Source organism: Spodoptera frugiperda, chromosome 19, assembly GCF_023101765.2.
Source record: "Spodoptera frugiperda isolate SF20-4 chromosome 19, AGI-APGP_CSIRO_Sfru_2.0, whole genome shotgun sequence".
NCBI classification, from domain to species: Eukaryota; Metazoa; Arthropoda; class Insecta; order Lepidoptera; family Noctuidae; genus Spodoptera; species Spodoptera frugiperda.
In genome coordinates this window covers 7,298,494-7,326,027 of record NC_064230.1, presented here as the reverse complement: position 1 = coordinate 7,326,027, position 27,534 = coordinate 7,298,494, and the positions used below count along the sequence as shown (strand labels likewise).

General features: G+C 41.4%; 2 protein-coding genes across 2 annotated transcripts in view; both read right to left on the bottom strand.

The window, feature by feature from the left end:
- Nucleotides 1–1,665: 1,665 nt before the first annotated feature.
- LOC126911797 (lysosomal alpha-mannosidase-like) lies at nucleotides 1,666–4,239 on the bottom strand. The gene is made up of 4 exons (XM_050700654.1): nucleotides 4,121–4,239; nucleotides 3,148–3,353; nucleotides 2,045–2,178; nucleotides 1,666–1,785 (listed from the first exon to the last, which is right to left on the bottom strand). Exons 1-4 carry the CDS (start codon nucleotides 4,237–4,239, stop codon nucleotides 1,666–1,668), a joined length of 579 nt encoding a protein of 192 aa, XP_050556611.1.
- Nucleotides 4,240–10,904: 6,665 nt separating this feature from the next.
- The window catches only part of LOC118281110 (cytoplasmic aconitate hydratase-like), a 47,850-nt gene continuing 31,220 nt past the window's right edge, over nucleotides 10,905–27,534 (bottom strand). The window contains exons 11-21 of the mRNA XM_050700677.1: nucleotides 26,321–26,483; nucleotides 24,470–24,570; nucleotides 23,426–23,545; nucleotides 22,016–22,172; nucleotides 19,671–19,777; nucleotides 18,790–18,918; nucleotides 17,718–17,854; nucleotides 15,135–15,308; nucleotides 14,125–14,221; nucleotides 13,142–13,327; nucleotides 10,905–12,122 (exon numbers count right to left, since the gene is read on the bottom strand). Coding sequence (XP_050556634.1) covers nucleotides 12,012–12,122; nucleotides 13,142–13,327; nucleotides 14,125–14,221; nucleotides 15,135–15,308; nucleotides 17,718–17,854; nucleotides 18,790–18,918; nucleotides 19,671–19,777; nucleotides 22,016–22,172; nucleotides 23,426–23,545; nucleotides 24,470–24,570; nucleotides 26,321–26,483 — 1,482 coding nt within the window. The 3' untranslated portion in view covers nucleotides 10,905–12,011. The remainder of the gene's footprint in view (nucleotides 12,123–13,141; nucleotides 13,328–14,124; nucleotides 14,222–15,134; nucleotides 15,309–17,717; nucleotides 17,855–18,789; nucleotides 18,919–19,670; nucleotides 19,778–22,015; nucleotides 22,173–23,425; nucleotides 23,546–24,469; nucleotides 24,571–26,320; nucleotides 26,484–27,534) is intronic.

Sequence of the window (27,534 nt, the reverse complement as noted above, 5' to 3'; positions counted from 1 at the left end):
TGCAAGATGGCCGCCAGTTCTAGGATCCAATCAGATCGAGCTAAATTACTGTTGAGGGCAATCTCCTCGCCTTTTCCCACACACGGGAAAATACGTAAGGACATTTGGTGGTACGTTTCTTTTATTTTAAACTGGAATAATAATTAAACTACGATGTGAATCAATAGATAAATAATACTGAAAAATGCTACAAAAAATAAGGTTTCATTTAAAACTATAATGTTGAAACAAATGTATAATAGTTTACGAGAAAATTCGTCCCAAAGTTACAATGCCTGCATCACGCAAGCGAAGTTTTCTCGCCCGGTTTATAGAGGAGCCAATGTCAAGAGGGAATGTCGGGAGGTCCGTTGCTACACCGTAAATCGGTTTACTAGGAGCCGACCTAAGTCCTAGTCCCCTCTGAAATAAAGAACAGAAGTGTAGACAGTGAAAGATGAAATCAAGAGGTTCATGGATCCTCAACCCCACGGCAGTAGCAGCTGTGACCTCCTTTTGTCACTCGCGATATCATCTTTGCAAATGTATAATACATATATTAAATTTGAAAAAGTTAATATAAATAATATTAAAAAATATTACGAGATTCCTTTATTAATTACAACGTTATCGGCGTACTCACGTAACTGTTTGAAGAGAAACTTGATTAATTTCAGTAGCAGCGACAATCGCCGCGTCGTGTGTCGCGGAATGCTGCTCATGAATATGAGCCTCTAGCATGGCTTGAACACAGATGGGGCCCAGTAGGGCAGATGCCTGATCCGGAGCTGCGGATTACCGGGGCTCCAGCTCGAAAAGCAGGTATAGGAACGGGGTGGTTTTTAGTCAGTAAGAGTCTGACACTCCCTTTCGCCTCGCTGAAGGCGGGAGAAGTCATTGGATGATTTTCCCCCTCAAAAAAAAAAATAGCTTGAAACTAGTCGAATTCCTCGTCAAATAGTTACGTGAGTAAGCCGATAACATAATTATTATTATGTATTTTAGCTTTATTTTAACATCTGTCTACGAAATAAAAAATAAATTCATGTTTTTATTCGCGTAGCAGTTTTTGTAGCAGTCTGTGCTACGGCGTAGTAGTCGTGCTACGCCGTAGTAATCTACTAAGTGACGCCGTAGTAACGTGGTAAGTTTGATTCCTGTACCATTAGTATGAGTTAGCTTTACATTTAAAATAAATAATCAAAACGAGAGTGGGTTCGGCGCTCTGATTGGCCGGCGCGAATGAACCAACCAATCAGAGCACCAAAAGCATTCTGTAAACAACATTACTTTAAACGTAAAGCTAATTCATTGGTCGCGCAAATCTCCGGAACTACCGGTCTGATTTGAATAATTATTTTTAACGACGGATAGTCCATTTATCGAGGAAGGTTTTAGGCTATAAAACATCACGCTACGATCAGTAGGAGCCAAATAGAGCGGGTGAATCTGCTCAGAAGTAGTGGGGTCAATCTCATTATCACTACATAGTATAAAACAAAGTCGCTTTCTCTGTCCCTATGTTCCTTTGTATGCTTACATCTTTAAAACTACGCAACGGATTTTGATGTGTTTTTAATAGATAGAGTGATTCAAGAGGAAGGTTTATATGTATAATACATGCATATCACCATTGCACCTATGCGAAGTGTAGTAGTAAGACTATATAACATATTACTAAGTACATTATATCTCTGTAATCATGTATTTAATATTTTGTCTTAACATAATTAAAGGCAGTATCGTCTCAGCATTCGGACCTTTCATTTCTCTCATAACTCGAACCTTAGAGAAGGTTCGTGCGTTCTGGAATTATAGAGTCAGGGAGAAAAACCCGACTTATTTTTATATCTGTACTATAATATTATAAAGCTGAAGAGTTTGTTTGTTTGAACGCGCTAATCTCCGGAACTACTGGTCCAATTTGAATAATTATTTTTGTGTTGCATAGTCCATTTATTGAGGAAGGCTATAGGCTATAAAACATCACGCTATGACCAATAGGAGCCGAGCAGAGCGGGTGAAAGCGCGGAAGTAGCTAGTTATAGATGAGGTAGGTACTCACCCTCTCTTCAACGTTCGCGAACGTCTTGTCTGATGTGATGATGAGAGGGTCGTGGCAGAATTGGCCGAAGCAGAACCCTGGAGGAGCCCAGAAGCCGTCAAACAGTTTGTGGGTGTAAATGTCCGTGGAGGGTCCTGGAAGAAGGAAAGACATAGTTAAAACATTGATTAAACACATATGTATACTCTAAACTTGAAATGTTTTCAGAAGCAATGTCACGCCTTTTTATCCTCGAAGGGGTAGGCACATTACGGCACGTAATGTCGCTATACAATGTATACTCACTTTTCACCATTTGTGTTATAAGTCCCATGTAATAGGGGGTGAGCCTATTGCCATATACTGGGCACAATTCCAGACTCTGTGCTGGTACTGAGAATTTTTCAAAAAACCAAAAAAACCCGAGGTATTTTGTGCCCGACTCGGGAATCGAACCTAAGACCTCTTGTCCGGCAGTCACATTTGCCTCCACTCGACCAACGAAGCAGTCAATTTGAAACAATATCTTCCAATTTATTTCATTGCAAGATCACAACACAAGTGTTGTTTCACGTTGGTTTTCTACACAGTCGTGGTATCACGCCGGTCGAGCCGGCCACTTACGTATAACTAACACAACTTTCTTTTAAATTTCCATCTTCTTCCACTTAAGTGTGGGAGAGCCATGCTTCGGCACGAATTCCCCCTTCCCAATTTTCCTAATCCCCGATTCCCCAACAACCCTTAAATTCTAACTTCCAAAAGGTTGGCAACGCATTTGTGGCGCCTCTGCTGTTTCGTGTGTGCATGGGCCGCGGCAATTGCTTACCATCGGGTGATACATCTGCTTGTTTACCGGCGTGTGCCTGTGGCGACACCTGACAAGTGACAGATGACAAAAGTCGCACATAGACTATCGACGAGCAAATCAACGGATGACGTCATAAATATCCTGCATCGCACATGTGAAGTTTACATACGAATAAACATGGATAGAAAATCCCAACGAACAACAGTTGGGCAGAAAGCCCGCCAGACACGATCACCTCGTCTGGTCGGAGGATACTGCTTTACTTAAGGAACTTTACTCACTGTTCCCTAAATTCCACAAAAAAAATACTTACCCAAATCATCACTGCCTCTCCACACGAATTCCAAAGACTTGCTCCTCATCCTCGCTAGCTCATCGTCATAACTGATGGGGCTGATAAAGTGGGCATCGAATCCCATCTGTGCCATCAGTGAGGCGAATTCCCTCGTATGACCAAACACGTCTGCTTGCCACGTCACCAGTGGACGTCCACATTCCAAGAATGTTGCGTTGATTTTTCTGTGAAAATGGGGGATGATGTCAAAATCAAATCATTTATTCTTTTTAATTCCAAATTAAACCATTTTAAGGAACGGAGAGTAAAGTTCCCTAAGTAAAGCAGTATCCTCCGACCAGGCGGTGATCGTGTCTGGCGGCTTTCTGCCCAACTGTTGTTCGTTGGGATTGTCTATCCATGTTTATTCGCATGTACACTTCACATGTGCGATGTATGGTTTATGACGTCATCCGTTGATTTGCTCGTCGATCGTCTATGTGCGACTTCTGTCATCTGTCACTTGTCAGGTGTCGCCACACCATAAATAGGTACTTTTGAAATGTCAACAAATATATAATAGTCTATCTGTGAGTGGTGATGCTAGGTGCTCATTCCAGAGTGTAGTTTCGAATGGAGAAGAACGAGCATGAAACTCGATTCGTTAGGGTGTTTTTCCACCAGAGCTTTTCCTCGCATAGCTACATAGCAGTGTCAGTGGAAACGGGCACAGAGTTCCACAGCTTAGTTATCACATCTTCGTAGCATAGCTACATAGCAAAACTCTGGGGAAAAACCCACTTAGGGTGAAGCGTCATTATTATTATCCGGAGCTGCGGACTACCTAGCGGGTTTACCAGAGCTCCGGCTCGAAAAGCAGGAGTAGGAACAGGGTGGTTTTTGGTAAAAGTCTGACCCTTCCTCTCGCCTCGCCCGAGGTGGGAGAAATTATTGGATGATTTTCTCCCCTCAAAAATAAGGGTAAAGCTAGTCCATAAATGACTGTTGATACCTCAGACTGTAAGTGAAGTGGTCGATTATGGCGTGGTAGCTGGTGGTGGCTTCATCAGTCATACTCCATCCACCACCGTTGAAGTACAGCCTCCCTTGTCGGAGCAGCTGGTACACCATGCGTTTTACTGTAAGACAAAGTTAATTTGTTTTTTTTATGTTAAATGGGTCGACGTTTGGCCGCTATCTCGCCTGATGGTAAGTGATGATGCGGCCTACGGTGGAGCACGTCTGTTTCAAGATTACACATTATTTACAACTTAAAAATACAACTAAAATAAAAACTAACTTAAAATTTTAGCGCTTCAAGCTTCCTTGTGCGAACTGCTAGGGAGTGGAACTCCTTGCCGGAGTCTGTGTTTCCTGATGGGTATAACCTGGGTGTCTTCAAAGCTCGAGTGAATAGGTTGCTTATGGGCAGACGTGCTCCATCGTAGGCCGCATCATCACTTACCATCAGGTGAGATAGCGGCCAAACGTATCAGATTAAGTTTTATCAAAATATTATATTTTACCTGTTAAATCCCGGTTTTGCCACCAATGGAATAGATACGGCATGTCGGAGAATGTGAATCTGGGAATAAAGAGTAAATCTATTTGTACAAATCATTTTTTTATGGTCGGTAAACGAGCAGACGGATCACCTGATGGTAAGCAATCGCCGCCGCCCATGGACACTTGAAACACCAGAGACATTACAAGTGCGTTGCCGGCCTTTTGGGGTTAGGAATTTAAGGGTTGTTGGGGAATCAGGGATTCAGAAGATTGGGAAGGGAGGAATTGGGCCTCCGGTAACCTCACTCACACAACGAAACACAACGCAAGCGTTGTTTCACGTCGGTTTTCGGTGAGGCCGTGGTATCACTCCGGTAGGGTAATTGTTTCACATTTTCATGGCTTGGCTTTCACATGTTAAATAGTTGGACTTTTTCGTGATTTAGCAACATTGTTGATGTATCAATTTCGTAGTTGGCGCAGTGACTAAGCAATCGGCTGCCGCGTTCGATTTCCGTACGGAGCAACTCTTTGTGTAATCCACGAATTGTTGTTTCGGGTCTGGGTGTCATGTGTATGTGAACTTGTATGTTTGTAAACGCACCCACGATACAGGAGAAAATCATAATGTGGGGCAACGTTTAAGTCTTTGGCTGCCAATAGAAAACCGTTGAAAGCAAATCCTCCGCTAACGTCGGTCACCGGTGACCACCACGGCGTTCAATGTGTTAAAAAAGGACATAATACGAGTATGTGGCTATAATATTTAAAAAAATTAAGATATAAGACATACTTCCTCTCCGCGTGAGCCCAGAGCGCGGTGATGGTGGCATCCAGGATATTCTTCATACTGACTTTACTCTGCTCAGAAATATCGTCATCTGTAAAAAAAAAACATATTGAGATCAAGATATCATTAGCCAGGTCAAGATAGACATATGACTTTTTTTTTGAGGGGGAAAAGCATGCAATGACTTCTCCCGCCTTTGGCAAGGCGGGAGGAGTGTCAGACTCTTACTGACTAAAAAACCACCCCGTTCCTACTCCTGCTTTTCGAACCGGAGCCCCGGTAACCCGCTAGGTAGTCCACAGCTCCAGACATTTGACCTTGACATAGTTCGTATGGAACTGAAAATTGGCATAGACGTTAAGAACATACAGTTTGGGGAAACCTCTTATGAGTTAATTTAAACCACATATTTGTTATCATCTTGGCTGACTATATACGAACAATGAACGAAATAGGCTCATTACATAAGCTGAAAAGTGTACTATTTTCTGTGAGCTAATTTAAACACTCTTTACAAATACGGCATTATAACAGCCGCGCCGCATGTCCGTAACATTCCTAGACAACCTACGACATTACAGCTCTTCTGTGGTCAAGGAACATGGAGCTGTTCTCACAGAATTTAACAATTGATTAATTTTGTTTGAATTAGATTTTTTGGAATTTGTTGTTTTCGTTGAAATATTTAGTTGTAATTTAAAATTATTTTTATTTTAATTTATTTTTTATTTTTTTTATTTTTATATTTTTTATTTTTTTATTTATTTAATTTTTTTTTTTAATTAATTGTTATTTATTTTGCTTCTGTGGACGAGTATTACTTGTAGTTTCATTTCAACCATATGAGTGATCTTCATACTGTATGTATTTAAAATAAATGGTGTATATATTCATTCTATTTCTATAAATATGTCGTCCTATGACGACAAATGAGGTAACGGATGGTAAACAATCGCCGTCGCCCATGGACACTTCATACACTAGAGGCGTTACAGGTACGCTGTCGGTATTTTTTGGTTAGAAATTTAAGGGTTGTTGGGGAATCGGGGTAAAACTCAGTTATTTTTTTGGATTACATGTGTTATCAACTGTATTTTTTATGGAACCCGCCGGTAAACGAGCAGACGTATCACCTGTCTCCTGCATTAAATTCACCGAGGGAAGTGGAAACTATCGTTTTCTTTTTCTTCTCCTCTAATAATATCTTCTGATTTATTTCGTTGCGGGATCCAAGACAGTCATTCATTTCCCTGGGACGCGCCGGACTTCAGTGTTCCGGTGTTTTCATGGTTGTATCTACTGTAGATCCTGGCTTACAGGAGTTGCAGCGATATGGGAGGTTGTGGCGGGCTTGTCCCAAAAAAAAATGGGTATCACCTGATGGTAAGCAATCGCCGCCGCCCATGGACACTTGAAACAGCAGAGGCGTTACAAGTGCGTTGCCGGCCTTTTGGGGGTTAGGAATTTAAGGGTTCGGGGGTTGGGAAGATTGGGCCCCCGGTAACCTCACTCACACAAGGAAACACAATGCATCATCTGTGAGGCCGTGGTATCACTCCGATAGAGCCGGCCCATTCGTGCCGAAGCATGGCTTCGGCTTGGCTACCACACTTAAACTTAACACTTAATCGTTTTCGGTAGTCTTTTTACACCAAGTATTATACTTAGTTTGTTATTATATGTGTTCATAGTATACTTACAGCCGGTGTAGTGTTGGTAGAAGGTCCTCATGTCCCCAAGCTCGCCGTGGGTGCTGGGGACTATGTGCACGTTGAGCACGTTCCGGCCCATTATAGGACAACTCTGAAACCAACACATACGTTCATAGTTTAAGTCTTTGACTGCCAATAGAAAACTGTTAGCTAACTAGCTAACGTCGGTCGCCGGTGACCGCCACGGCGTTCCATGTGTTAAAAAACATAAAAAATCATTATAATCTCGTCATCAGGACAAAGATATTAGGTATGGAAGAACCATGCTTCGGCACCACACGTCGACCGGATTGATACCGCAGCCTCTCGTCATCAGTATAGATATTTTTTTTAAACGTTGCCCCACACTTGGAATTTCTCCTGTATCGTTGGTGCGTTTACAAACATTCAGCTCATGCTCATGATGTCAAAAGTTCACATACATATGGCACCCAGACCCGAAACAACAATTTGTGGATCACACAAAGAATTACTCCATGCGGAAATCGAACCCGCTACACTTTGTACGGCAGACGGTTGCCCAGCCACCGCACCAACTGTGCATTCAATATTAGGTGTGGGAGAACCATGCTTCGGCACGAATAGGTCGGCTCGACAGAAAACCGATTTGAAGCAACGTTTGCGTTGTGTTTTGTTGTGTGAGTAAGGTTACCGGAGGCCCAATTCCCCCCTTGCCAATCCCCGATTCGCCAACAACCCTTAAACGACGACAACAACGCACTTGTAAGGCCTCTGGTGTTTCAAACATCTATAGGTGGCGGCGATTGCTTACCATCAGGCAATCCGTATGCAAGCATTGTTTCACGTCGGTTTTCGGTGAGGCCGTGGTATCACTCCGGTCGAGCCGGCCCAGCAGTGCCAAAGCATGGCTCTCCCACACTTAGATTAACTACTGAAAAATAGGACTCAAATTCGACTTACCATATACCCACACCCTTCTCCGTACTGGATCAATGGAGTCAACAGGTCTTTCGTCACCGGCGACATACATATTACCGAATCAAGATGAAATATATATAACCACAGTATTATGTAAAACATAGTTTCTTTTATATATAAACACTTTTATATAATATCACTTCACTTACTATAAAACAATCACTGTTATATATAGAATTTGTTATTAAAAAAAACACATCTACTCTTCACATGGGTGTGGTACACCCGATTAAAGCGTATTGTCCACGATACGTTCATTTAATGCGTAAGAGCCATGCTTCGGCACTGCTGAGCCGACTCGACCGGAGTGATACCACGGCCGAGCAGAAAACCGACGTGAAACAATGCTTGCGTTGTGTGAGTGAGGTTACTGGAGGCCCAATTACCCCCTTCTCAATCTTTCCAATCCCCGATTTCCCAACAACCCTTAAATTCATAACCCCCAAAAGGCCGGCAACGCACTTGTAACTTTTAATAAACCTTTTATACTGCGATCTGTAATCTATTTACCTATCAACCAAGTAGTGTGAATGACAGTCCACTGCTGGACTATGAGCCTCCTCTACATAAGAGAGGTTTGTCATAATCTCCGCAGGCAGGCGGGTTGGAGATCGCAGTTTAAAACGTTCAGGTTTATCAGAGAGCGCTGCTGCACGGTCTCTGTCAAATGTGTAGTCCCTTAGTCAGATATAACGCACCCAGTAAAAGAGTAGAAGTGATAACAAGATACGATTTAAGAAACACTTGATTTTATAAATATGTATTTTATAGTTACAATCACAACACAATTGGGACACAGTGAAAACTGTTACAAATATGTCTGTGATTGCTGTATACATACATACTTACCCACTTTATTTGTTTATATTTTTGTTGTAATTTGAAGACGTCTTAAGTAACGTATCACAATATAACTAGTTGCACCGTGGCTTTGTTTACGCTTGTTTAAATTTTTACGTACCAATAAATGATAAATGACTGCCTCGTTGGTCGAGTGGTCGCAATTGCGACTGCCGGACAAGGGGTCTCGGATTCGATTCCCGGGTCGGGCAAAGTATTACTGGACTTTTTTCGGTTTTTCGAAAATTTCTCAGTAGTAGCACGGAGTCTGGAATTGTGCTCAGTATATGGCAATAGGCCTATTAAGCCATTGGATGGTTTCCCCCCCTCAAAAATAAAAGACTCTTGTTGACGTTTATAAATAAAATATATTTTTGTCTCATGGTTGATGATATACAGACGGACTTCCATCTATATAATACTATAGTATGTAGGTGTAAATATAGTAATTTAAATACAGGATCTTTGTTGCATCGGATCTGCTTGTTAATACAACTGTAACCTTACCCTGTTATTGTTTTTCATTCATATTAAAGTGTCGAAATACTTGCAATCAAGATGTTTGTTTATTTATAGTCTGACTGACGGTTGGTGCGGTGGCTGGGCAACCGGCTGCCGCGTAACGTGTAGCGGGTTCGATTCCCGCACAGAGCAACTCTTTGTGTGATCCACAAATTGTTGTTTCGGGTCTGGGTGTAATATGTATGTGAACTTGTATGTTTGTAAACGCACCCACGACACAGGAGACAATACTAGTGTGGGGCAACGTTTTAAAAAATAAAATGTCGAAAGCAAAGTTGTTTTATTTATTTTCGTTCATGATACTTAGCTATGACTTACGTGACTTTATGATATAACCCGGTAAAAGAGCAGACCACAGGATCACCTGATGGTAAGCAATCGTCGCCGCCCATGGACACTTGAAACACCAGAGGCATTACAAGTGCGTTGCCGGCCTTTTGGGAGTTAGGAATTTGAGTTGTTGTTGAATCGGGGATTGGGAAGATTGGGAAGGGGGTAATTGGGTCTCCGGTAATCTCACTCACACAACGAAACACACTCGTTGTTTCACGTCGGTTTTCGATGAAGCCGTTTACAGCCAGAGCCGGATTAACCCTATCATGGGCCTCTAGGCAACACAATTTTAGGGCCCCTTTCTACTACTTTATTTGACTGGCTAAATCATGTAACTCTCGTTAAGTTTCATTAGGACTTGAGACGGGATATTTACCATGTCTTTTTATTCTATTTATTCTATTTATTATTGTCTATGAGTTTCTAATTGGTCTCTTTATAAAATTGCACCCGCATATACTCCATTTCATCCGTGATAATAGCGCTTGCAACAGTGCTTGTTTTTTTGTTAAGAACGTTGCCCTACACTAAGATTGTCTCCTGTGTCGTGTGTGCGTTTACAAACATACAAGTTCACATACACATGACACCCAGACCCGAAACAACAATTTGTGGATCACGCAAAGAATTGCTCCGTGCGGGAATCGAAACCGCTACACGTTGCGCGGTTGCCCTGCCACCGCACCAACCGTGCAGTCAAAAATATCAGAAACTCATAGACAATTAAGTCGTGGGCCTACCGCGACGCATGCTGTGAACGGGCACGCGGTACATTTTAGCTGCGTGTCAGGTCAATCTATACTAGCGCAGAGTCGAAGCGTATCGAAGCGTCAAATTCTTTGATCTGTCTATTTAATCCAAAAGTCAACTTGCCCAACAACTCTTAAATTCCTAACCTAGGGGATTTCAGGTGTCCATGGGCGGCGGCGATTGCTTACCATTAGGTGATCCGTCCGCTCACATCTTTACTCACATCTTCAGGCTAACTAAATAAGGTGTTCTAGAAGTATCTGCCACTACTTTAATGGTAGTGTTGTGTTTGAACATTACAATAGTGAATATATGAATAAGTTTAGGTTTATCTTTTCTTTCACTGTCTCTGTCGCATCGTGGGAGGGAGGAGGTAAAAGGTTTTTGGCAATAAAACAAGTAAATAACAAAATATAACAAATATATTCGTTTACTTATAATCTATACATGATTGTATTGGTACATAGATGGTTTATATCCTGGAAACTAGGGCTTGAATATATATTTTTTACAACGTCACGTCTTTTATCCCCGAAGGGCTAGGCAGAGGTGCACATTACGGCACGTAATGCCGCTATACAATGTACACCCACTTTTCACCATTTGTGTTATAAGTCCCATGTAATAGGGGGTGAGCCTATTGCCATATACTGGGCACGGTTCCAGACTCCGTGCTACTACTGAAAAAGTTTCGAGAAACCGAAAAAAGCCCAGTAATACTTTGCCCGACACGAGAATCGGACCCGAGACCCCTTGTCTGGGGTGCAGGTAAAAAAAAACAATATTATATTATATTTGTTCTTATTCAAAAGTAATTTAATTTAATTCATGTTCCCGTAAATATTTAAATTACATTTTGTTTATATTTAATTTATAAATAATAAAAAAAAACCCTTATACCATCTCTTAATCTTAAAACTAAACATTATATGACAACATCTTGTCATATTTATATAATATGACATTGTAATATCTTTAGAATCATAGTTAAATATGATCCCATACTTAACTTTGAGCCTTGAATATCTTATATGACAATAGTAGTAAATTATAGAATATGACAATAAAACATTATAATCATGAAGAATATTCAAACAGTATGGAGATCACTCATATGACTTAAATGAAACTACAAGTAGTATAAATTAAGTCATATGTGTTTGCTCCATACATCTTCATATAGAAATGGCTTCATATTTAACTATAACTCTGTAACATCACATATGACAATGTAACACGATGTCATATTGTTACATATGACATTACATAACATCATATATGACATTGTAACACAATGTCATATTTAACAATGACTCTGCAACATCATATATGACAATGTAACACGATGTCATATTGTTACATATGACATTACGTAACATCATATATGACAATGTAACACGATGTCATATTGCTATATATGACAATGTAATACGATGTCATATTGTTATATATGACATTACGTAACATCATATATGACAATGTAACACGATGTCGTATTGCTACATATGACATTACAACATCTTCCTGATCATGTAGTTGAGGATGCCGCCGTTCTTGAAGTACGTGAGGTCGACCTCCGTGTCGAAACGTACTTTCACTGGGAATGTTGTACCGTTGTTCACCTGTGGGGGAGAGAGTGGGATTAATATTAAAAACTTAAAAGCGTAATTTTTTTTAATATTTTATTTTAGGAGGGATTTTATTCTTTTTTTTTTTAAATAAAAAACGTTGCCTCACACTAGCATTTTCTCCTGTGTCGTGTGTGCGTTTACAAACATACAAGTTCACATACACATGACACCCAAACCCGAAACAACAATTTGTGGATCACACAAAGAGTTGCTCCGTGCGGGAATCGAAGTCGCGACGTTGCCCAGCTACCGCACCAACCGTGCAGTCACAGGTGTTATTGTAGGTGTATTAGTTACTGTAAATGTGCTGTATGGCAAATTGTATGTTTGTAAACGCACCCACGACACAGGAGAAAATCCTAACGTGGGACAATGTTTAAAAACTGTACTAGCGTTGCAAGGATTAAAGTGACACTGTGCAGGAAGTACTTTGATAATGTTTAGCCTGTGTTAATTCACCACACTCTGCATGTTACGTTAGATTTGTTTTAATTTCATTTTAGGTAATTACTGTTATCGATTACTTGTCCATTGTTTTTTAGTATTTGTGAAAGCTTGTAATTGGCCATCATTAAGTTATTGTTTTTTAATTATCTTAAGTTGTTAGCTGTAAGTTTTCCGAAAGTGTAAAATAAATAAAATAAAAATAAAAAAGGTAATTTAAAAAACTAAAAAAAAACCCGACTGCGTTTCTTTATAATAAAAAACCCTAAAACAAGAAAGTCATCTTAAAATTGAAGCAGTCGGGACCCATTTTAGAAAGTATGTGCCCTCACTAAGTCTTCATATTTAGAGTGGGTAAATTATCTTTAATTATCTTTTAGTTTTATTATTTTTATAGTCACTCTTACAGTAAATACGAATCAAACGACTCCTATCAAGCTGAAATCCATCGAGTCGTTCAGGCTAGGGAGTGAGAAATATTCGAATTTGGCGCCAAAAATCCGCCATTTTGTTTTTTTATTATTTTAATGTAACCTGGCGCAGTCGGGTAAAAAAATCAATCTTACCTTGACAGTAATAATCTGTCCGGGCGCTATATCCTCAGGCAGGTCGATGCTGTAAATCTCACTGCCGTCCAAGCCAAGAGTTTCAGCATTCTGTCCGTCTACAAACTGGAGCGGTACAATGCCCATACCGACCAGGTTGGAACGGTGGATGCGCTCGAACGATTCCGCTATTACTGCGCGGATACCCTGGAAGATGAATATTAAAAGCTAACTTAATAAAAGGCCTTTTATCTCGGAAGGGATAGGCAGAGGTGCACGTTATGACACGTAATGCCGCTATACAATGTACACACACTTTTCACCATTTGTGTTATATATAACGGCCAATTCCAATAACCTACCTATCGGTAGATTTGCCTACCAGCGGTAGAATTTTGACATAAGCTCCATACAAAATGTGTCAAAATTCTACCTCTGGTAGGCAAATCTACCGATCGGTAGGTTATTGGAATGCGCCGTAAGTCCATAGTTATTAGGTTTTTGTTATGAGATAAGTCAACAGATTGACGTGTAAAAGAGTTACATTGTAACCTACTTGCAAAATAAATATCATTTATCATTTATTTATCATTTAATTACCCATTGGACCTTTAAGTTATCCATAAATTACCCGAATATCATGATTTTTGACCCTGTGGTATTCCTGTGGATTGACGTTGTTTTAACCAATAGTAGTTTTAAGTTAGATTATAATAATTGAAATGTGACGTCACAAAATTTAATACCCCTACCCCCCTCGCCACATAAGGTCACACTTCGTCGACCCCTACGCTCCCACTTAACATGTGACATGATAATTACCCCCTTCCCAATCCCAAAAACCCAAACAACCCTTAAATTCCTAACCCCCAAAACGCAACGCACTTGTAACGCCTCTAGTGTTTCAAGTGTCAATAAGCGGCGGCGATTGCTTACCATCAGGTGATACGTCTGCTCGTTTACCGGCTTATACCATAAAAATATATCTGTATGTTTAAACTTACAAGTAGATAAGGTCCCTTAGCGGCCCAGTCCCGACTCGAACCCGAGCCATAGTCTTTGCCAACCACTGCGATGAGAGGTACATTCTCAGAGGCGTATCTGTTGAAGATAAAACATGATTTATATTATAAAGTTTCGCCACCAATGATTTTCCCTGTTTTCCTGCTTTGGGGCCATCCAGTAATTACGTCTGTTTAACCGCATAGCAACAAATGTGTCAAAGCCCTACGATTCAGAGAAAACATAGTTCTAAATTTGGGTAATAGAAAATAGAAATTCGTGTGACGTAATGTATGGATGGCACCTTTTCTTTTAAATTTTTCCTGAATTTTCTTTGCCATAAACTTCACGGAGCCCTAGACCTTTCCAGCGAATGCAAAACCGTGGAAATCGGTTCGTGCGGGAAAACCCGACTTATATTTATATTATACTAAAAGATTTGTCAGTATAAACTGACAAATCTTTAACTAGCGCTGTTGGAAATTGGCCTGCGTCGGTGTTGATCACGATGGACTATCGCGCGTATTCTAGCGAATGCGCGCGTATTCGCTGGAATTCGCTTTGGTTGTAAAGAATTTGACGCTTCGATGCGCTTCGACTCTGCGCTAGTATAAATTGACCCTTACTAAGGGAAGTTAAGTTTAAAAAGTTAAATTGACATGGTCACTAACACTATCATTAGAACTTGAGACGGGATATTTACCATGTTTATTTATATCTATGAGTTTCCGATATTTCGGCACTGTTGCAAGCGCCATGAACACCATCATAAAAAAATAGGTATAGGTAAATATTCCGTCTCAAGTTTTTTTTTATACATTGCCCTGCATTTAGGATTTTCTCCTGTGTCGTGTGTGCATTAACAAACATACAAGTTCACATACACATGACATCCAGACCCGGAACAACAATTTGTGGATTACACAAAGAGTTGTTTCGTGCCAATTCTAGAGTTAGTGACCATGTCAGTTTGAAAAAAAAGTTTAAGTAATCATTAAATGTCACCACTTACCTGTCAGCCGCATCGAATATATCCATGACGTCCCCACTGGGATGGTGCGTGGTCTTGGGCCCGGGGGTGGGCGCCATCTTGTTGACGAGCCGAATGTTGGCGAACGTGCCGCGCGACATTATCGCGTCGTTGCCGCGCCGCGACCCGTACGAGTTGAACTCGCGGGGGGTTAGGCTGGGGAAAGAAATATATGGTTTTATTATAACTTTCGTGAGACATACTAAATTAATTATTATGTTATCGGCTTACTCACGTAACTGTTTGACGAGGAACTCGACTAGTTTCAAGCCATGCTAGAGGCTCATATTCATGAGCAGCATTCCGCACAATTGTCACGGAATGCTGCTGAAACTAGTCGAGTTCCTCGTCAAAACAATACGTGAGTAAGCCGATAACATAATAATTAAATATATGGTTATTTAGTTTTTAGTACATACTGTTAAACAACGAAAATCAACTAAATGAACGTCCCTAGTGTGGCGTGGCGTCTTTTCTATTCATGACGATTTGAATAAAGATTTGTTATTTTTTGTATCGACAATATCAGTTTGTGAAATAGTGGCGTCATCTATTATATAACATGTGAGCTATATTGTATCTGTGCAATAAAAGTTTAGTTTTCCCGCGTGTCGTTCAAACGTTTCATTATAACAAGTTTTAAATAAAAAAATACGTAAAATACGTACATATCGTCACGCCTTTAATCCCCGAAGGGGTAGGCAGAGGTGCACATTACGGCACGTAATGCCGCTATACAATGTACAGTGCCCTCCAAAAGTTAGTTGAAATGATCAATAATGTAGTAAATGTGAGGAAATTATAATAAAACCAAATAAAATCGTGGCTTCAAGAATTATTTATTAAAATATAATCAATTTAGAATATTTCTGTCAGTAAGAGAATCATAACAAATTTTATAATTATAATTTATGTAGATTAACAATGAAATCACGTTACCAAAAGTTAGTTGAAATTGTTGAAAAAATATTTTAAGGCTTGTGTCTTTGTAAATATTTTAACTTTTAATATTTTGTATGACCGCCATTATTCTGTAGAACTGCTTTAAGTCGTCTAGGCATTGATTCTACAAGATTCTGTAATGTTTCGACCGCTATAATCGACCATATTTCGAGAATTTTATTTTTAAACAAATTCCTGTTGCGTCTTATGGAAACAGGGATCCTGCGGTCTAATTCATCCCATAAATGTTCAATGGGGTTAAGGTCGGGTGACATCGAAGGCCATTCCAGTAAATCCACTTCGTTATCTTCAAAATATGTTTAGTTATCCTTGCTGTATGCTTCGGATCGTTGTCTTGTTGGAACTTGAAAATCCGACCTAACCCCATTGTTTCAGCAGATTGTTTTAAATTGTCACGTAGAATATTACAATAGACCTGTGCTGTCATCTTGCCTTCAATTACTTGCAGTCGGCCCACACCATGCCAAGAAAAACACCCCCAAACCATCACACTCCCGCCGCCGTGTTTCACAGTGGGCTGCAAGTATTTGTCGTCGTAAGAGTTATCATTGCTTGTGCGCCATACAGTTTGCCGACGGCGATTTCCAAATAGTTCGAACTTCGATTCATCGCTAAAGACTACTCTCTTCCAAAATTCTATTGGTTTATCCGAATACTTGCGGGCGAACTCCAACCTTCGCTTTTTATGGATCGATGTTAAAAGAGGTTTCTTTCCGGCAATGTGACCTCGTAAATTTGCATGCAGGCGTCGCCTGATGGTAGTTTCAGAAACCGAGGTCCCTGCTTCCTGTAACTGATCTTTGATCTCTCGTACCACAATCTTGGGATTAATTTTACACTGCCGCACTATTAGTCGATCATCAACAGAAGTAGTAGCCCTAGGACGCCCCGACCGTGGCCTATCTGCAAGACTAGGACATTCTAAAATTTTCTTTATTATTTTTCGGACACCTTCTCGACTAACTTTAAATAATTTTCCCACAGCACTAAAGTTTTTAATTTTTTCGTGTTCATACACAATCTTTATTCTTTCTTCGACAGTTAATTTTCGCCTCGGAGCCATTATTAATTGAAAAACAGTCAAATCACCTTACAATATCTTATTATTAAATTTAAACTACGCACACTGCCCTAACAATAATAATAAATGAATTTAAAACCGCGAGAGTATCGGATATCGTTTAAAGTTTGCTATTTCAACTGACTTTTGACGCGCTCAATTCAAGTAGTGCACACATAAACATAGATTTTGAAAGAAATCAAAATGAATTTCGGGGAATTCCCTACTATACGTATTAGAATAGTGTATCCAAACATAAATAGTAAACAATTCATTCATCGAAACTGCGTATTTTGGAAAATATATAACATCATTGATAAGGTGAAGTAATTTCAACTAACTTTTGGAGGGCACTGTATACACACTTTTCACAATTTGTGTTATAAGTCCCATGTAATAGGGGGTGAGCCTATTGCCATATACTGGACACAATTCCAGACTCCGTGCTACTCGCACTTGTAACGCCTCTGGTGTTTCAAGTGTCCATGCACGGCGGCGATTGCTTACCATCAGGTGATATAAACAAAACATTGCAGACTCACCCTCGGTCGGCCAGGAAGCGCGCGGCGGGCGAGTTCCTGGCGATGGAGCCGGCGGGGGAGATGTGGTCCGTGGTCACCGAGTCGCCCAGCAGGAGCAGGCAGCGCGCGTTCTGCACGCCTTGCCGGGGGTTCAGGGCCTGGGGGGAAGAGGGGGGACATAAGTTATAGGGTTTATCTTTATATATATAATTCTTCTGTAAGTGTGTATGTCACTGAACTCCTCTTAAACGACTAGACCGATTTTGATGAAACTTTTTGTGTGTGTTCAAGAGGATCTGAGAATGGTTTAGATTCACAATTTTGTCCGCTGGACAATGTTTTTTTAATTAATCAGACGTGTAGACAGGACAACGTCTGTCGGGTCCGCTAGTTTTATTATGTAATTCATTTAATTTAATTATTTCCCACACTAGGATTTTCTCCTGTGTCGTGGGTGCGTTTACAAACATACAAGTTCACATACACAATTAATCATTCATTAATAAATTACATAAATTATAGAACGAATAGATAAATCGAAAGACCGAATCCCAGATAAAGAGGGTTGTTTCTCCCACTAATAGAGGTAATTCAGTGCCAATGGGTAGGGACCTCAGTATGAGTTCCATTTGTGGAGGTTTCTCACTTATCCAAGTCCCACTTAACCAAGTTTCACTGTATTTAAAAGAGCCATTTGTAGTTTACACAATCTTTAAAGTTTTTATTATGTTTGTACTTAATTGCTTTATGTTTGTACTTTTTGCTTGAACGGTCTAAAAATAATGTTGAGCCTACCTTTAATTTAAGAGCATACACTAACTGTTGTTTCCCATATTTTTAAGATTGTCTGTATGTATGCACAGTACTCTCAACGAATCTTGGCAGGTCTGAACTACGTGCAGAAGGCTGCGCAATAAGTGTAAAGGGTCAATTGTATTTAGAAATGGTCAATCTCTAGCCTAGATCGCCGCCCCCCGCACCTCGCCTCATGCAACCATTTGGTTCTAAAAAGACTTATTGCGCAGCCTTCTGCACGTAGATCAGACCTGCCAAGATCCGTTGAGAGTACTGTACGTTGCAATGCTTAACTTACCCTGGTCATGCCATCGAAGAACGGCGGTCTCTTGATATAGGTGGAGTTTGGGTCCCAGCCGTACAGCTTGCCTTGCGGCACGTCCAGCGCCTGCCAGGACGGCGAGCCCAGCTCGATCTTGGCGTACACCTGGAGATATAAACGATAATTCATGTTAAAGATTGGATACAACGAACGAAACAATGTATCTCTCTCGTGGTTTTACTCTACTGAACCTATTTATAACAAATAATACACACACACAACATCAAGCCTTTTATATAATAATTAATTCATTTGTTTATTTTAGACTTTCGGGAGCTTCTTAGGGATGGCAGTGTAGTCAGGTCAGGGGGCTTTAATCAGTCAAGCCAGGATCTACAGTGGATACAACCATGCAAACACCGGAACACTGAAGTCCAACGTCCCAGGGACATGAATGACTGTCTTGGATCCCGCAACGAAATAAATCAGAAGATATTATTAGAGGAGAAAGAAATTTGGGTGGGACTACCCACACTCCTATGGGATTCCTATGGTTATGGTTACTCCTATGGTTGTAGGCAGGGACAATGGAACGCCAATAGGCTACTTTCCTACTAGTCAAATTCAATACTTTTTTCGAAACGTCAAAAACGATATTTTCTATGAACTTTGTATGAAATAGTGCGTTATGACGTCATAAGTTTTTGACGTCAAATAGCAGACTTATTTCTAGAAATTTAGTTAGAAAAAATAGAAAATTAAATAGTTCATCAAATTTATGAATGAGAGTGTGATTATTTTTTAATATTTTATTGTATTGAAAAGTTGTAATAATTTATTTTTGACCGAGGATAGTAGTACCCAATTGTCTGATTGCATGATGATCATTATGATGATGTATAATGAGTGGATCTTACCTCCTTGAACATGCCCGGAATGACGTGTCTGTTCTCGACCTCCTGTATCTCGGCACGCGTCGGCCAGATCTCGCGCAGGTACACCGGGCTGCCGTCCGCACGGGTGCCTGGGTGCAAATACATTAAAATTATTTAATTGCTGTACATAGGCGTAGCCAGGTTTTAGTTTCGGGAAGGGTTCAAGAAAATCGACCCATTAAATGTAAAAAAAAAACAGATTCATAGGTAGTCATAGAGACCTTTGCCAAACAGGGGATGTACTATGCTAACTAGAAAAATAACGCTCTGTAATGTCTAGGTACGCATTTTTCGAGGGGGAGGGGGTTTGAACCCCCAAAACCCCTGGCTACGCCTATGTTGCTGTATCATTTATAATACCGTAAACTAAGTGAGAGTAACGCAGTGTCCCGCGTGAGCGATGTAGATACGAAAGCAGCAAAAACTGGGAACATTATAGCTTAACAACTGGGACAGTATTGGCGAGCTAAATCATTACATAAAACACAGGACATTATCGGCGAGTTAAAAAATAAAATGTTACCCAAAGATTGAGTTTCGAAATCAATATGAACAGCTCGCGTGTTAAAGTGGTTAGGATAATGTGAGGGACAGTGTATGCGACGATATCGGCAAACTAAACATTGGGACCATTATCGGCTTGCTTAGTTAACAGGACTGTATGAGCGAGCTAAATCATTACATAGAACACGGGACATTATCGGCGAGTTAAATCTTGGGACTAGTATCGGCCAGCTTAACAACTGGGACAGTATTCGCGAACAAAATCACATATAGAACACGGGACAATATCGGCGAGCTAAAAATTGGGACAGTATAGGCGAGCTTAACTTGTGGGACGGTAATAGCGAGCTAAAACATTGGGACTATATCGGCGAGCTAAACAACAATCTTACCCAAAGGTTGTGTTTCGAAGTCGATGTCCACAGTCCCGGCGAGGGCATAAGCGATGACGAGCAGCGGCGAGGCGAGGTAGTTAGCTCGCGTGTTAAAGTGGTTAGGATGTGAGGGACAGTGTATGCGACAATGTCGGCAGGTTAAACATTGGGACAGTATTGGCGAGCTAAATCATTAATTAGAACACGGGACATTATCGGCGAGCTAAATCATGGGACCATTATCAGTCAGCTTAACAACCGGGACAGTATTGGCGAGCTAAATTATTACATAAAACTCGGGACAATATCGGCGAGCTAAACAACAAAATCTTACCCAAAGGTTGAGTTTCGAAGTCGATGTCCACAGTCCCGGCGAGAGCGTACGCGATGACGAGTAGCGGCGAGGCGAGGTAGTTAGCTCGCGTGTTAAAGTGGTTAGGATAATGTGAGGGACAGTGTATGCGACGATATCGACAAGCTAAACATTGGGACAATATCGGCCAGCCTAACTAACGGGACAGTATTGGCGAGCTAAATCATTAATTAGAACACGGGACAATATCGGCGAGCTAAAACCTTGGGACAGTATCGGCGAGCTAAACAACTGGGACAATATCAGCGAGCTAAAACCTTAGGACTGTATCGGCGAGCTAAACAACAAAACCTTACCCAAAGGTTGTGTTTCGAAGTCGATGTCCACAGTCCCGGCGAGAGCGTACGCGATGACGAGTAGCGGCGAGGCGAGGTAGTTAGCTCACGTGTTAAAGTGGTTAGGATAATTTGAGGGACAGTGTATGCGACGATATCAGCAAGCTAAACATTGGGACAGTATTGGCGAGCTAAATTATTACATAAAACACGGGGCAATATCGGCGAGCTAAATCTTGGGACCATTATCGGGCAGCTTAACAACTGGGACAGTATTGGCGAGCTAAATCATTACATAGAACACGGGACAATATCGGCGAGCTAAATACAGGGACCATTATCGGGCAGCTTAACCTGGGACAGTATCAGCGAGCTAAAACCTTGGGACAATATCGGCGAGCTAAACAACAATCTTACCCAAAGGTTGTGTTTCGAAGTCGATGTCCACAGTCCCGGCGAGAGCGTACGCGATGACGAGTAGTAGTGACGCGAGTGGCTCGCGTGTTAATATGGTTAAGATAAAGTGAGGGACAGTGTATGCGACGGTATCGACAAGATAAACATTGGGACAGTATTGGCGAACAAAATCACATAAAGAACACGGGACAATATCTGCGAGCTGAAAACTGAGAACACTATCGGTCAGCTTAACAAACAGGACAGTATTGGCGAGTTAAATCATTACATAGAACACGGGCATGCTAAGCACTTGGCACAATAAAGGCGAGCTGAAGCCTTGGGACAGTATCGGCAAGCTTGACTACTAGGACAGTATCGGCGAGCTAAACAATAAAATCTTACCCAAAGGTTGAGTTTCGAAGTCGATGTCCACAGTGCCGGCGAGAGCGTACGCGATGACGAGGAGCGGCGAGGCGAGGTAGTTAGCTCGCGTGTTGGGGTGGATGCGGCCCTCGAAGTTACGGTTACCGGAGAGGACACCGCAGCATACCAGCTCGTTCTGGGGACAAGGAAATTATAAGTTTTTAAACTGACATGGTCGCTAATAATTTTATTAGAACTTGAAACGGGATATTTACCATGTCTTTCTATGAGTTTCCAGTTCATCCGTGATCATGGCGCTTGCAACAGTGCCGAAATATCGGAAACTCATAAAAAATTAAAAACATGGTAAATATCCCGTTTCAAGTTCCAATTCAAGAAAATTATGTTTTTTTTTATATATGAAAACGTTAACACTAGGATTTTCTCCAGTGTGTTTCAACAATTTGTGGATCACATTTAGATTTGCTCCGTGCGAGAATCGAACCCGCTACACGTTACACACACAAAAACGTGTCACAACACTATACAGGGATCACTCGCTAAGTGATTCCTGTATAGTGTTGTGACACGTTTTATCACGAAACATTTCTTCTGTAAATCTGATCGCCTAGTACCTGTCTACCTAATTTTCATAACTTGGAAAATTCAAAACTTACCATGAAAACATGAGTTTAAAAAACCCTTTCCGTATCGCTTCTTATGGTATCTAGAAACTGTGCAATTGATATATATACCCACCCGCTTTATGTTACAGGTTGCAGATACAGGAGAAAGTTCTTTTCGTTTTTCTATGATGTAGATATACTTTTATCACATAGGAGGTATTTTTGCAACGACAAAATGTAAAAAAAAAACTTTTCATTTTTTATGGAATAGGTGGCAAACGAGCAAACGAGTCACCTGATGGTAAGCGATCAACGCCGCCCATGGACACCCGCAACACCAGAGGAGTCACAGGTGCGTTGCCGGCCTTTTAAGAAGGAGTATGCTCTTTTCTTGAAGGTTTGAAGGTCGTATCGGTTCAGAAATACCGCCGACGACAGCTCATTCCACAGTTTAGCTGTGCGAGCCCTACAGTTAAGACTTTTTTTTGAGGGGCGAAAATCATCCAATGGCTTCTCCCGCCTTGAGCAAAGCGAGAGGGAGTGTCAGACTCTTACTGACTAAAAACCACCCCGTTCCTACTCCTGCCCTTCGAGCCGGAGCCCCGGTAAACCCGCTAGGTAGTCCGCAGCTCCGGATCAGGCATCAGCCCTACTGGGTCCCATCTGTGGTGGTCTGATGGCTCTTTGAGGCGTGAGGAGGTTTGTTCTCTCACGCGCCCCACCTCCTCCTTAGCTAGCATGACGGCTTCGCAGAAGGAGGAGACGGCATCCCAGTCCCCCTCGCTCCGCACCATGGCCTGAACCAGTGACAGTTAAGACTTACCTTCTCAATAGTATTAGCAATGTTATCATCAATGGGTCCGGAGTTGCCGATGCATGTCATGCATCCGTAGCCGACGATGTTGAAACCTAGCTTCTCTAGGTATGGGACTACGCCGGATTCCTAAAACAAATATATATTGTGAACAATATATTATGAGATGTCGTAACAGGAATTCCCTTTAACATTTATTTATTTACTAGCTTCCGCCCGCGACTCCGTCCGCGCGGATGTCGGTCTTCGCGTGGATGTTTCATTTTGAGTAACTCTGACAATGACATCTTATAAATATCTATTGGACCCAAATACGGCGAGGCCCATAATAATTAAGGAGATCCCTCTATTGAGCTACTGCTGTTGAGCTCGCATTCTGTAGTATAAAACTGAAAAATTAAGATTTTTTTCTACGTATTTTTCCAGGATAAAAAGTATCCTATTTTATGCCCAGGATAATAAGGTATAATTATACCAAGTTTCATCGAAATTCAGACAAAAAAAATATCTTATGGGTTTGGTATCGATCCAGTAACACCCCCTGCTATTTATTTTTTCAATATATTCAATGTACAGAATTGCGCTTCTACAGATTTACTATACGTATAGATTTATTTTATTAAGTACTACAAAATACAACAATCATATAGGTACAATTCCGAGACGGGCCGCAGACCGCAACCGCACGCGACACTGTGGCTACCGGCTGCGGTTACAATGCTGCCTGCGGTAGCTATTCCAACTGCGGCTGCATGCTGAGGCTGCACAAGAACCGTGCCTCAGTTATTCCAGTAGCTTCATGAGAGGCGGGAGAGACAGCAGTGTTGCCGCGCTTGGAATCAACTTCATAGATGTTCATAGAAACAAGGGTTGTCTCTTGCAGTTTGCGGTTGCAGTTTGCAGTCTGCAGCCTGTCTCGGAATTGTACCTTAACTTAACCTAATGCAATAATGTATTGACAGCAACAACATAATGCTTGCCCGGAGCCGCGGACTGCCTGACGGGTTACCAGGGCTCCGGCTCAAAAGTCATCTATCATTTGTATATACTTACCCTGAGGTAATAGGTGACCACTCCGGATCCTGGTGACAGAGAAGTCTTGATGTAAGGGAGCACGCTGAGGCCATTCTCCACTGCCTTCTTGGCTAGGAGACCTGAAATGATAAGCAATGTAAGTACTAGGTGTTGTGTCGGGTCCGTGGACGGCTAAGGGTAGCTCGCCGCCTGACCAGAACCGGACCCGTGCAAATCCCATCGTCAGTACCTCTACCATGAGTTTAAAGCAACAGTATTTGTCGATAGTTGCTAGCGACGAGGCAAAATTTTTTGTATGGCAAATTTTATAACGCCTATAGCGGTCACCCGTGGAACTAAAATTTACCATGCAAATTACGCCTTCGCTATCGAGTATCGACAAATACTGTTGTTTCAAACTCGTGGTAGAGGTACAGACCAACTCGACGGTACCAACATATTGTGTAGTCATCACAACTGCCAAGTTTCACGATGATACAACAATTACAAGTGTTTGTCATTCAGATTCTTACATTTTATTACATAGTTCGGTACAGATCGACCAAGTAAAATTACGCTAGTGAATGATTACAATTGCTCCAACCCCCAACATTTTGGTATAGGAGATTATGACAGTGACGGTGATAGTTTCGATAATGGGTGTGATAGTCGCGATAATGACGATAATAGTAGCGATAACTGTAGTGATAGTCGAGATAATTGTGGTTATAGTGAAGATAATGGAAATAAACTGCACGATTGGCCGGGTGGCTGGACAACCAGCTGCCGCGTAAAGTATAGCGGGTTCAATTCCCACACGGAGCAACTCTTTGTGTGATCCACAAATTGTTGTTTCGGGTCTGGGTGTCATGTGTATGTGAACTTGTATGTTTGTAAACGCACCCACGACACAGGAGGAAATCCTAGTGTGGGACAACGGTTTAAAAAAAACAAGTTATAGTAACTATAAACTCACCAGCGCCCAACATAACACTGGGGTTGGAAGTATTGGTGCAGGATGTGATGGCAGCTATGATGACGGACCCGTGCGTGATGGTGTACGTCTTGTTTTATTTACATTTAATGGGTCAACGTTTTTCCACTATCTCACCTGATGGTAAGTGATGATGCGGCCTACGATGGAGCACGTATGCCCATAAGCAACCTATTCACTTGGGCTTTGAAGACACCCAGGTTATACCCATCAGGAAACACAGACTCCGGCAAGGAGTTCCACTCCCTAGCAGTTCTTGCCATCGCTGACTTACATACTACTGATACTATGACTACTATTGCATATAGCAGTATCATTAAAGTTAACTTTAGGCGATCTAACTGCGAATTCTAAGTAAACCAGCAAATGAGGGGATTATCAAAATTGTGGTGAGGGAGTTACGCCTAATTTGGTGATTATGACTATAGTATGTGTGTGTATGTGGTGATTATGGCTAAAATGGTGATTGTGTTACGTCTGGCGATTATAAGCGAGGTGATGATTATGTCAATAAGGGTATTATTAAGTCTTTGACTGCCAATAGAAGACTGTTGAAGGCAAATCCTCCGCTAACGTCGGTCACCGGTGACCACCACGGCGTTCAATGTGTTAAGTGATTATGGCGAGAGTGGTGATTACAGTGTGTGTGGTGATTACAGTGTGAGTGGTGATCAGTGTGTGTGGTGATTATAGTGTGGGTGGTGATTTTAGAGTGAGTGGTGATTATAGTGTGAGTGGTGATTATAGAGTGAGTGGTGATTATAGAGTGAGCGGTGATTATAGAGTGAGTTGTGATTATAGAGTGAGTGGTGATTATGGCTAAAATGGAGATTATAAACGGGGTGATGATTATGTCAATATGAGGATTATGGTAATTATAGTGACTATAGACTCACCAGCGCCCAACATAACACTGGGGTTGGAAGTATTGGTGCAGGAAGTGATGGCAGCTATGATGACGGACCCGTGCGTGATGGTGTACGTCTTGCCGTCGCTGTAGCTGAAGCTGCCGGACGCTGAGAGGTTCGCTGGCGATAGACCGTAGCCTTTGAAGCCGACCTGGAATTGATGAAGTGGTTTTTGAATATTTATATATTGTCAAACACGCTGTATTTCGCATAGGGTTTCTGGCTGCAGGCTCGACAGGAGTGATACCACGGCCGAGCAGAAAACCGACGTGATACAACGCTTGCTTTGTGTGAGTGACGTTACCGGAGCCAACTACCACACCCTACGTTGTGTTTGCAGCATGGCTCTCCCACACTTACAATATTTCATTACCTAACACAGACTAAATAGATTTTAAATTTCATACCCCGTCATCATTCGAGTAGATCTACCGTAAGTATCGAAAAAAAAAAACTATACTAAGAAAAGAATGTAGTCAAAAACATTGACAATCCTACCTACTCCTTCAACGTAAAAGGCGTGACAATAGCACAAACAAAACGAGCGCACGTGTTTGTAAAACATAAACATTGTACCAATGTAAGGAAACATATAATAAATTGGAACATGTCCGCATTGTAAGCAGTTTTATACATAGTAATAATTGTTTATGAGTGACCTTGCTAAGTCAGCGAATTTAGTTATTTAGCTTATTGTATGGTTTCGCTTGCTTTTTTATTATTATATTTATAAAATTCATGATTTATCTAAGTATGTATCGTCACACCCTTTATCCCCGAAGGACTAGGCAGAGGTGCACATTATGGCACGTAACGCTACTGTACAATGTACACCCACTTTTCAAAATTTATGTTAAACAACCCATGTAATAGAGGGTGAGACTATTGAAATCATATAAGTATGTACATTAAAAGCCGCCTCAACAAGCCATCAGACCATCATAGATGGGGCCCAATAGGGCTGGTGCCTGATCCGGAGAGCTGCGGACTACCTAGCGGTTTTACCGGGGCTCTGGCTCGAAAAGCAGGAGTAGGAACGGGATGGTGTTTAGTCAGTAAGAGTCTGACACTTCTTTTTTACATTTATTGGTTCGATGTTTGGCCGCTATCTCGCCTGATGGTAAGTGATGATGCGGCCTACGATGGAGCACGTCTGCCCATAAGCAACCTATTCACTCCGGCTTTGAAGACACCCAGGTTAT